Source organism: Candida parapsilosis, contig 005569 (genome assembly GCF_000182765.1).
Source record: "Candida parapsilosis strain CDC317 annotated contig 005569".
Classification (NCBI taxonomy): Eukaryota; Fungi; Ascomycota; class Pichiomycetes; order Serinales; family Debaryomycetaceae; genus Lodderomyces; species Lodderomyces parapsilosis.
Window position 1 is genome coordinate 151,841 of NW_023503278.1, and position 11,762 is coordinate 163,602.

Below are 11,762 nucleotides of genomic sequence, written 5' to 3' on the forward strand. Positions count from 1 at the left end.
CTCAAACTTTTCATACAACTTACATTCAGATATTCTCTACAAGCTACATCAATTTAATACGTATATATAATGTCTTCCGTTATCGTTTCAAATGTCCCAGATAAAGTCACGCCAGCTGAACTTATCAAGTTTTTTTCATTTGCTGGCCAAGTAACAGACTTGAATCCATTGAGCGAAGGCAAGTACCAAGTATCATTCAAGGACCCAAAAGCCGTATCCACAGCATTGGTTCTCAATGACGCTGAGTTAGACAATACATTCATTAGAGTCGATGAAGATTTAGAGCTTACTGATGGTGGAACTGGTGTGGCTCCTCAACAAGGCGGCATTGCTAAGGAAAGACAAGATGATATTCAAGCTACATTGAACAATGCATATGGTCAAATTAGACACAAGGACTCAGCTGATTTGCATCAAGAAGATAAACCCAAATATGCAGTCTTGGCTGAAATTTTATCTCATGGATACACGCTTTCTGATGATGTTGTTAAAAAGGCATCTGAGTTGGATAAAAAAAATGGCCTTTCTGAAAACTATCAAAAATTTATTAAATCTTTAAATGAAAATAAGGAAAAATGTCCAGTTATTAGAGGCGAAGAGAAGATTGGTAAAGCTTACGAAAATTCCGATTTGAAGAAGTATTTTGATAATTTGAGTAATGATATTGCTAATTCAAAAGGAGGTTTGACTGTTAGTCAATTTTATCAAAAAGTTGCCAATGACGTCAATGCCATTCGTGATCAAGCAAAGAAGTTGGCTAAAGAGAGACAACAATCAAAAGCTTAAAGTTTAAGGGGGTTAGTTTATAATTTTAGCTTGATTGAATTGAAGATTCTCTTGTGCTTTAGTGGCGTCGTAGTCAATTGTAAAGTTGCAAATGAGTCGTGAGGGTGTAATGAAAGGAACGCCCTAAAAGGGGTTTTGTTGCAAACTTTGTAACGAGGACAAATCATAACTCACGATTACAACAAGTGATTGACGGCTTTCTTGAGTGCCTCTTTTTAGGCAGTTACAGTAAAGATTTCGGATGTTTTTGTTTTTGTGTGTGATGCAAAAGGTTTCGTGTGCTATTTTTTATTTTTTATCTATTTGATCTACTAAGAACACAAGAGAGCACAATGCCCTTTAATGTTACTCTTAACTCCCTAAAAGCTTATTGACGACATCTTAATTCTCTGGAAGTCATGGTTTTCTTGTCGTGGTGTGCATATTGAGCATTAGCGAACATCGGATTGTCAAACAGATCCAACCAAGAAAGCATAAAACGTTTGAGAGACGATGAGCTATGCCAGTATTGGACCCCCACCATTGTTACCTGGGCCTCAACAAAAGGAAACCACGCCGTTTTTGTGCATGGGTCTATTGTCCTCGTGGTTGTGAAGCAGCATACGGGTCTTGATTCTGTGTCTACTCAATAATACTGCACCATTACTTATCTCTCATCTGCACCAATGAGAATCAGCAATTCCCTCTCACTGTAGTTCCCCATATCGGAAGATCAGTGTAGAAAAATAATTATGCAACACAAACCTAAAAATGAACCTAAGACATCAGTTGCATCAAAGAACTTACGATTTACTACATCAAACGATATATAAATGCAGGATAATCGTTACGTTGTTGATTCAGACACACGCCTGTCTCCACCAACTCACACCACTTGCAATGTCATCTATTGTTGTTTCTGAAGTCCCACCTAGTGTCACTACTGGTCAACTTAGACGCTTGTTTCAATATGCCGGCACCATCTCCAGTATAATTCCTTTGAAAAGAGAACCAATGCAGGATCTCCGTCAGTACGAAATTATATACATGTCACCACAAGCAGTGTCAACAGCTTTGTTATTGGATGACGTAGAGCTAGAACATGGCAGCTTCCTTCATGTCCGCAGGTACCAAGAACGTCCTATGGAAATGAATGGGTTTGCTAGTCATCACAATGGCCAGCCCACAATGCAACAGTTGCGTAAAGAGGATATCGAGTTTACCTTGGGATACGCATATGGACAAGTTTTCAACCTGAGTAATGGCGCAGGTGAGGAGTCTGTACCTACTGCTGATATAAGTCAGGAGTATAAGCCAAAGACGGTCATACTTGCAGAGATGATTGCCGGTGGGTATGACCTTGCAGATGATATAATCGATCGTGGGGCCAGGTTCGACAAGAGGTATGGGGTGCCCTCCCAGTTTCAAAATTTCATTGATTCATTGAACAACTACAATTTGAAAGGTGAACACAAGAGAGCTTTTGAAAATGACCAGTTGAAAAAATACTTTGATGGGGTTGCAGATGCAGGTGCAAATGATTCTCCGTTCGATGCCAGGGTTAGCTCTTTTTACAAGACTCTTGATAACAACGATGTCAGCGACATTCGTAGTGAAGCAATGAAGCTAGCCCAGTATAATGAGCAAAACACAGGAAGAGGTATAATGAGTAATTGAGTCTTGCGTTGGAGCTTGTACCAAGAGAATAGATATATCACATGTATAAAGCGGCAATGACAAATCAAGCGGTCTCGCGGTCTCGCGGTCTCGCGGTCTCTGTTGAGAGGTTGATCATCGACTGTAGTGTATGATCATAAGCATTGACACGTATGTAGTTGTCACAGGAAATAGCAACCTAACAATGTCCTGTGATAATATTTCATTACACAAAAGTGCATTTCAATGTGTGGCTAAGCCGCACACTGTCTCGGGGCGTCATCTTCATATAAAATAGACAGTTTGCTGTTGAAATTGAAACTTCAACAAAACTCTTTCTTTCAAACCAATTGACACGCCATCAACATAACTCAAACACCCACAAGAAATGTCAGTTATAGCTTCCAATATCCCTTCGCAAACTTCTCCAGCCAAAGTATCCGAATTCTTTTCCTTTTGTGGCAAAGTATCTGACTTGGTTCCCCTTGAGGACAATGGCAAGACCAAGAAATACCAAGTTGTATTTGCTTCACCAAAGGCAGTGTCAACTGCATTGTTATTGAATGACGCAGAATTGGAAAATTCGTTCATCAAGGTTGAGGAAGATTTGGAGATTACTGATGGTGCAAAAGGATTGTCTCCTCAGCAAGGTGGTGCTGCTGCTGAGCAACAGCAACAAAAAGGCGATATCAAGGATACATTGAGTGGTGCAGTCGGTGCAGGTGGAACTGCCACTGGTGGTGGAGCCGAAGGCGATGCAATCAGAACTGGTGACCAAACATATGATGATGTCGAGCAAGAAGAGAAGCCAAAGTATGCCATCTTGGCTCAATTGTTGGCCGATGGATACGTGTTGTCGGACCCAATTATCGAACGTGGATTGGAATTTGATAAAAAGAATGGTGTATCTCAAAGATTCCAATCGTTTATCACCTCATTGGACAAGAAGTATGTCCATTCACAAGACCCGGATTCCACAGTGAATCAACAATTGCAAAAAGCACAATCTTCGTTTGCTAGTTCCGGATTGCAAAAGTATTTTGACAACGCCGTCAACTCACCTTTGGGCAAGACGATCCACAAGTACTATCAAAGTCTTGTTGGCGATGTGAAAGATGTCCATGAGGAAGCTGTTAGATTAGCCAAGATTAAGAAAGAAGAACAAGAAAAACAGAAGCAAACTGTTGCAGGTTCAGGAACCACTGGTGATATTCCAGGCTCAACTGCAACCGAAAAGACTTCTTGATGAGAAGAGGTATGTAGGGAGTGCGTCTTTAAGTAAATTAATATTTGATATTGTTTTTTAATAATGTACTTCAGTGTTCGTTGCGTCACTGTAGCTTAGTTTGATTTTTTCCTCTGCGTCATAAAATTGGGTGCAAAACCAAAGAAAAAAGTAAGGAAATAATCATTTATAACTACACCACTTCACAAACCACCAAATGCTAGCTAAGAGTCATTCATTCCATCAGCTATCGAAAAGCAAGCCAACTTCATTTGCACACGAAGTTTACCAATCAAAGTTTTTGAAAAGCAAGTACACCCACACTCATATAATTAGTCTCTACCACGAAATTCATATTTTGTTACGCCTTCTCGATGATTTATTCAAATGTCAAATCCTCGATATTGAAATAATGCAAGAGTCGTATGTCGAGTAAAGCAATATAGGAGCTCACATCTACATACTAACTACAACCTTCTGTAGCCACGAAGTTTTGAAACAAAACATTGGTGGCAAAATTTCACGAGTCTTGAATGTACATTTACGCAAATATCTCGAGTTTTTAAGAATCATTAAACCGATCAGCTATAATAATCCCTATGTCGTATCATATGACAGCTACAATACCAACCTCTCAAGCAGTTCTGGAAGTGCTGGCGGTTACATTGGTTGTGGCTGTGCTGGTGGTAGTCGTCGTCTTACAAGTAATTTTGCATATTCACGTGCAATTGGCAATTACATTATTTCATTGATTGAAATGCTAGAAATTGTCATTGATTATTATCTGGAATCTGAATCATTTTCGTTCCAAGATGCTGATTTCATGGTGTAGCTGGAACCAGCAGTTGGAGTTGTACAGCGATCATATACTTTTGCAGCTCGAATCCTGTGTATAAAAATGGAAATATGCATTCATTTGTGCATTCACATAAATTATGCAAAATTGGAGGTTCACTAAAGTCCAATACTTCAATGAAATTTTGCTCTTCCCCAGCATCATCGGCTCTTCGTACCACAGCAATGTATCTTTTATAGTCGATACTTAGATTCCAAACACCAGTTATATCGTCCAATAAATTCCGAGCAAAATCCCCACCCGAAAATTCTCCATACCTTGAGCTGTTTCTCACTTCCACTCACCACTTTCAATCCATCATGCTCGAAACATAATATAGCTGCTGCGTGGCTTATTTACCTACATCTGAGATTGCCAATTACCGGATCCCAAATTCTTAGTGTTGCATCAGCAGCACCTGAGACCAGAGCTCCATCCACTAGCTCTAATAAACCAACTTGTTTCCAATGCCCTTGTAACACTTTCAACAACTTACCAGTTTCAAAGTTCCACATGTTTATAGTCAAATCCAAAGATCCTGAAAAACAAACTTTTCTGTTGTAATCTATCACGGTCGAGTATACCCAATCTTGATTGCCTTTCAAAATGTGCTTGCATTCGCCATTGTCGAGTAAGTCACACACTCGTACACTTCCATCATAAGAGCCTGAAATGACGATGTATCCATATACAGATACAGAGCGCACACCCTGAGTATGTCCTTTGAGAACTGCTATCAAATTAGGGATTTTCACCATCTCCACTGTCGAATGTGACTTTATCGATTTTCACGTCTTCATGAACGGGAAACCTCTATACACGTACGTCACGGTCTCGGGATCCAGTGACCAAGAGTGGAGATTTAGGGAAAACAATGTCTTCACCTTTTAAACCTTTACCAATTACGGATGGTACGATTATGTCGAGACACCTGACGGTGGACGTATGACCACGAAAGATGTGTGTACACTTTCCAGTGGTCATATTCCAATTTCGAACTGATATATCAGTGGAGTCAGTAGCCAATGTATTTCCGTAGTGCTTCATGGACCAAATGCCTCCTTCATGTCCTTCTAAAACTTCCATCAATTCTCCAGTTCGAGTATTATGGATGAAGCTGTACTTGTCACCAACTCCAATGACAACTTTTTCCTCCCCATGTTATACGTAACCATTTTATTGCCATGTCCTTTAACACTTATTCTCTTTGGTTCGTATGTTGAATCCAACTATCTGTTGAGGATCATTCTTCGTTTCTTGTACAACACTTGTGCAGGATTGATATTGCCGGATAAAGTGCACCACTCATCAACCAATCGGTTTGACTTTTTACTAACAATCAGAGGTTGATGTGGACAAAAGGCGACTATCATGTCACAGGAAAATTGATTGTTAAACAGATAAATACTAATTTAGGTTTTTTTTGTCTTCGTGTGCAAAAATATAGCCGAAATCATTGATAAGTCAAAAAATGGCCATTATTGGAACAGCACCACCACATATGAGAAATAAATGATAGCAAATGTTATGTGGTTTATCTAAAATAGATATTCCAGTTATTTTTAACTAGTATTGTCAATGTGCAGGAGAAACTTAATCCCGGTTTATCGGGGCTTCTATTCCTTCACTATATATAACTTTTATTTCCCACTTGATGTCTTTTATCACTACGACAGTCAATGTCATTCGTTACAACTTTATATATTACATGAAGCTATGCGTGATACCAACATCGAAGAATGGTTTAAAAGCTATGAGCCTAAATACGTGGAAGAAGTTAACGTATATCCCAATATAACTACATTCAACTTTAAAAGTTGTACACTTTTGGACCCTCAGATGGTGAAGTATATATCAAATTTAAATCTTACGATGAAGTATGCTATTTGGATACTAAATCATGTGTCTGGAAAGTAGCTAAAGACAGATACATATGTGCAATAAATTCCAGTGATAATACGAAAGTGGCTATAATTGGTGAATTAGGCCAACGTTACATCAAGAAGAATAATTTTGATAGCTACAATTTGAAAATAAAGACAATTGGTTAGTGGGAAGTAGTGTCTATCACAGAAGTATATGACCATAAAACCGTGACGGCAGAAGCATTGTGCAAACGTGCACAAAGCAGAATAACATTGGGGTTCGAAGATTATTTCAATCAAATAAGAACAGGAAGTTTAAACAACTCACTGTAAGGAAACTATTTATAGTGACCTGTAATAGCTCCTTAGAATTATCTTCTGCTCCTTCTTCGGAAAGCTTACACTTTTTATTTTGCAACGGGGGTTTAGGCTTCCTCAAGCTCAATTGAACAACTCCCTGAAAGCAAATGGCCACCTCAATTGGTTCTGTTCTCGGCCCTTGTTATAAATGTTTTGATAACTGGAGTTTTTCCCCAGGAGCCCAACCACCTGATCTTTTCATGTTTATGTTGAATCCAGCTTCGTCAATGAAAACACAATTAGGGCAGTAATCGATATCACAAGAGAGAACATTTGATACGAATTCAAACCTATGCTTTATTTTCTTGACTGAGTTCTTTTTAACACTATCTTTGCGTGCAATCTTAGACGAAAGAGCACGTACATTTTTTAAGAAGGTATACAAAGAGGTTTTACTGGCTCTTAATCCCATGAAGAAATCAGACAACAGTTCCATAATTTCAACTTAGTTTGATGATGAATTCTCATCCACATAGTCCTTCAAAAAGTCTTTATGATTATCATTTAATTTAGGTTTCGAAACCTTGCCTCTAGATTTAACAAGTGATAATTCCTCTTCGCCGGCTACCTTGAACTCTTTCATCCACCTTTGGGCATTTCCTGGTTTCACTCCCACCTGCTTGGCCAATGAAGCTACAGAAAAATGAAGGTTTCTCACACCAAAGATCAAAAAAGTCTTCTTTGTCTTTAACCGAATAAGTACGATAAGTAAGACCACTACCTTCTTTTTTTATCTCATTGTTGAGATTCCCATCGTTATCTCCTCCAGTGTCATTTTCTGAATCATCTTCAGGAGGAGAAGGACGTAATCTTTCTGTTTTATGGTATTTTGCTAAATCAGTAAGCAAATGAAGAGGTAAGTAGTCATCGATTTCAGCTTGTCGCTCAAATTACAATTATGGTTGTAGCAAGTACGAATTATTGTTGGCCCCAAGTGCGATATGAAAACAAGCCGAAGAAACGATATTTTGATAATAGGGGCCTGATGTTCATCCTGAAAACACTGTACTATATAGTGTATATTGATTTTGATAATTGCACGGAATAATAATTATTGGTCAATAACAACTTTTGATTGGTTCTCGGTAAATATTTATCTCACAGCCAAACTTCCGGAAAAAGTAGTCATGAGTCAACTCTCAGTACTTTTGTGTGAAGTTCCCCCACAAAAAAATAGTATTACTCAGTCCATTGCATAGTCTCTATAGAGGTACATTTACCCTATATCCTTCACACTCTCACATCAACCAACAAACCTTTGCCCATTTTCAATAATTGGTCTACCGATCACTGTGTTTGAAAAGAAAAAGCTGTTGCGTCGAAAGCTTCCGTATTGTATTGTCGACCCGGAGGTACGGATGTACACCACCGGTGCGCCACTAAAAGTATTCTTCCTCGAACAAAGAGAAGTCGTGTAGAATGCGTCAACATTTTTGTTTTTTTTTTCTTCTTCCCCAGACTATGGTTGGTCTTTACACAAAGAGTGTAGTATTATATTTTTTTTTTTCACACTCTTTCATACTACTTGTACTGTGAATAGAAAACCATTCGATCAGAAATTAGGTTACCTTTTTCTTTTTTTTTTTTTTGTTTGATTTCTTCCCCCCGGGTAAACTAATATAAATAGATTTGAAAATAACCGATATAAAAAAAGTTTCATTTTCCACTATATATTCTCTCAATCCCCATCTTTTATAACAATAAGAGGACAAGGGATCAACATTTTTTGAATTATTTACATATTCCATCCTTATTTATTTCAAATCATCAGGCGTGATTTATTCCATTTTCAAGGTAAAAAAAGAATCTCGCCCTAATCATTTACAATGGCCGCATCTACTGAAGTAAAGAAACAAACGAAGAGAGGAGCAACTGATTTCGTTGCTGGTGGTGTTGCCGGTTTATTCGAAGCGTTATGTTGTCACCCTTTGGATACAATCAAAGTGAGAATGCAATTGTATAGAAAATCAGGTCAAAAACCACCAGGATTCATCAAAACTGGTATCAATATTGTCCAAAAAGAAGGTTTTCTTTCGCTATACAAAGGTTTGGGTGCAGTTGTTATTGGTATTGTCCCCAAAATGGCCATTAGATTTTCATCATATGAATTTTATCGTTCATTCTTTTATGACAAGGATGGTAAAATCACTGCAGGTCAAACATTCCTTGCTGGTGTTGGTGCTGGTATAACTGAATCTATTATGGTGGTTAATCCTATGGAAGTTGTTAAAATCAGATTACAAGCCCAACACCACTCGATGAAGGATCCTCTTGATATTCCAAAATATAGAAATGCTCCACATGCTGCTTATCTTATTGTGAAAGAAGAAGGTTTTAAGACCTTATACCGTGGTGTTTCATTAACCTGTGCTAGACAAGCTACTAACCAAGGTGTCAATTTCACTGTTTACTCTAAATTGAAAGAATACTTGCAAAAGAAACAGCATACTGAAATGTTGCCATCGTGGCAAACATCTGGAATTGGTTTGATTTCTGGTGCTTTGGGTCCATTATCTAATGCTCCTTTGGATACTATAAAGACTAGATTGCAAAAATCAAGTTATGCTAGTAATGAAAGTGGATGGGTGAGAATCATCAAGATCGGTAAACAATTGATTAAAGAAGAAGGTGCTGCTGCATTGTATAAAGGTATCACTCCAAGAATTATGAGAGTTGCTCCAGGTCAAGCTGTTACTTTTACCGTTTACGAATTCGTTAAAGAGTTGTTGACTAAAGACTCAGTTTCTTTGACAGGTAACAAAGAACAAAAGAAATTGAACTAGTTGGGGAAGAGGTGAAGGTGTGATAGAAATTTGTATATCGAATTGAATAAAAATTAAAAGATTGTACACTATTGAAGAATGAAATGTAGTGTTGTGAGCCTGTGATGTGACTCCCCCCATGTTTTATGATCTGGCAGTTTCGAGTCAATTTCCAAAATTCTTCAAAGCATCCGCTGAACCGAGGAAAAAAGAGAAGAAATCACAAAGTTGAGGTGAAAATGGTGCCGAGTTCGGAAGCGAATCAATAAGGGCCACCCACTGGAAGTGATATACCACGTATGTGGACCCCAATCAAAGGCGATTAGCACGTTATGGGAGATGAGATCGATGGGAATGCCTGGGTACAGGAGGTAAATAGCAAATTAGCAAAAATATTTAAGTGGCTCATACATGCACCCCAGATTTTACACGCGTAAATGAGATGAAACTAGATTGACACCGTGTTACTGGACATAATAAATACACTAAAAGAACTATCAAAACTAAACAATGCCCCCCCCCCCCCCCCCCCCCTCCAACATCCAAAACTCAATTTAATACCATGCACATTAATTGGCCACCTCAAATTTTTCAAAAAGCTTCACCTTTTGCTCTGTGTATCGAAAAAATGTGTGATTGCACCGCATCACCTCTGGCAAAAGTCTTTCCACAATATTTACAACTAAAGGGCTTTTCACCAGTATGGATTCTCACATGTGTAGTTAGTCTATACCTTTGGTTGAATGAGGCTCCACAATGTTGACAAACGTACGGACGTTCACCAGTATGGATTCTAATGTGTCTGGTTAAATCGGAAACTTTGGCAAACGCCTTGTTGCATCCTTCATATGTACATTGGTGGGTTTTAGCTTGTTGTAATGCAGGATCGCGTTTTCTTCTTGGTCCAGCACGAGGTACAACTCTTGATGTTGCCGGTGTTGGTGTTGGTGTTGGTGTTGTTGCTGATGATTGATGTTCCGGGTGCTGAACATGACCATGGGCGTGAGCATTTGCAGTAGCAGCTGCTAGTACGGCAGCTTGTGCTGCTCCGTTAGGATCATTTGGATCGAAAATAGGAGCTCCACTATTCTGTTCACCAGTTCTGCCTTGGTGTTCATTTTCGATATGTTCCATCAACTTTTCGTAGGAAATAAATCCTTTACCACATTTAAATGCATTGCAATGGTGTACTCGAACGTCTTTCAAATCAACATGTGGTGGTTGTCTTGTTGGGTCACTACCGCCAGCAAAGACATTGACATTATCATCAACCACATGTGATTCAAACTGGTGATTTTGTTGGTGTTGTTGTTGGTGACGATGTTGCGCCAACTGCTGTAACTGCTCTTGTTGTTGACGAGCATGTTGCTGTGCCAAATCAAGCTGCTGTTGTTGTTGTTGTTGGTGGTGGTGGTGTTGCAACAAATGTCTGTGATCAGCATTAGCCTCTTCATCGAAATCTTGATTATGACCGGAGTTGTCAGCATTAGATGACGCATTCTCTGCGTGCGCAACAATAGCCGCAGCAGCGGCGGCGGCAGCAGCAGCATCTTTCAAAGCTTCATCAACAACTAAATCATGATGAACATGAGTTTCATGTATAGTCAAATTAGCCTTTTGACTAAATCTTTTACCACATGTAGCACATTCATACTTTTTAGGCTGGGAATGGGTTCTTCTGTGGTTTCTCTTGTCAATAACGTTTCTGAATTCTTGATTGCAAATTTCACAATTCAAAGAGTTTGGATTATCAATGTCTTTGAAAATAGTTCTTGTTTGAGGACGTACCCCACCAGGGCTAACTTCCAATTCGCCTTCGGGTTTGGCTCTCTTGTTGGTGTGGTTGCTAGCTCTTCTACCACGTTTCCCCGATGTGCCATCATACTCATCATCGCCAACTTCATAATACTCTTCCTCCTCATTGTCTTCTTCAGCACCAGGGGCAAAATCGCCATCCCTATCACTATCGTCGCCATCATCGATATCACCACCATCGGCATTATGTTGACGTCCATCATCATCATCATCTTGTTCATCATATTCTAATTTGATTTTGGTAGCATCCAGTTCATGATTGGTAGTTGCGCCATGAGTATTTGCATCTTGATGTAATTGCTTATTAAGCTCGTCGTCAATTTGTTGATTGATAGCCTCTTCGTCGTCGTTTCCAGGTTGTCTAATTTGTTCCCTTAAGGAAGCTCTCAATTCACGTCTTTTTGAAGCTAACGTCATGTTTGTATAAATTACCGGTGTGTAAAACTGTCTTATGGTAGTTCTCTTCTTCAAATGGTAGT

At 39.0% G+C, this 11,762-nt stretch overlaps 5 protein-coding genes and 1 pseudogene across 6 annotated transcripts; 4 read left to right on the forward strand and 2 right to left on the reverse strand. All coding sequences in view use genetic code 12, as the record gives it.

Moving 5' to 3' along the window:
- Nucleotides 1-69: 69 nt before the first annotated feature.
- CPAR2_100830 (uncharacterized protein) lies at nt 70-786 on the forward strand (the record flags this gene model as incomplete). The annotated part of the gene is made up of 1 exon (XM_036810845.1): nt 70-786. One exon carries the CDS (start codon nt 70-72, stop codon nt 784-786), a length of 717 nt encoding a protein of 238 aa, XP_036663229.1.
- Nucleotides 787-1,665: 879 nt separating this feature from the next.
- Nucleotides 1,666-2,442, forward strand: CPAR2_100840 (uncharacterized protein; the record flags this gene model as incomplete). Its single annotated transcript, XM_036810856.1, has 1 exon — nt 1,666-2,442. The coding sequence occupies one exon, from the start codon at nt 1,666-1,668 to the stop codon at nt 2,440-2,442; it is 777 nt and encodes a 258-aa protein (XP_036663230.1).
- A 367-nt stretch (nt 2,443-2,809) lies between these two features.
- CPAR2_100850 (uncharacterized protein) lies at nt 2,810-3,667 on the forward strand (the record flags this gene model as incomplete). Its single annotated transcript, XM_036810867.1, has 1 exon — nt 2,810-3,667. The coding sequence occupies one exon, from the start codon at nt 2,810-2,812 to the stop codon at nt 3,665-3,667; it is 858 nt and encodes a 285-aa protein (XP_036663231.1).
- A 1,174-nt stretch (nt 3,668-4,841) lies between these two features.
- Nucleotides 4,842-5,500, reverse strand: CPAR2_100860 (annotated as a pseudogene; the record flags this gene model as incomplete). Its single annotated transcript has 1 exon — nt 4,842-5,500. A coding segment is annotated over one exon (659 nt).
- A 3,032-nt stretch (nt 5,501-8,532) lies between these two features.
- SFC1 (Sfc1p) lies at nt 8,533-9,489 on the forward strand (the record flags this gene model as incomplete). The annotated part of the gene is made up of 1 exon (XM_036810879.1): nt 8,533-9,489. One exon carries the CDS (start codon nt 8,533-8,535, stop codon nt 9,487-9,489), a length of 957 nt encoding a protein of 318 aa, XP_036663232.1.
- A 570-nt stretch (nt 9,490-10,059) lies between these two features.
- CPAR2_100880 (uncharacterized protein) lies at nt 10,060-11,700 on the reverse strand (the record flags this gene model as incomplete). Its single annotated transcript, XM_036810890.1, has 1 exon — nt 10,060-11,700. One exon carries the CDS (start codon nt 11,698-11,700, stop codon nt 10,060-10,062), a length of 1,641 nt encoding a protein of 546 aa, XP_036663233.1.
- Between the last annotated feature and the right edge of the window lie 62 nt (nt 11,701-11,762).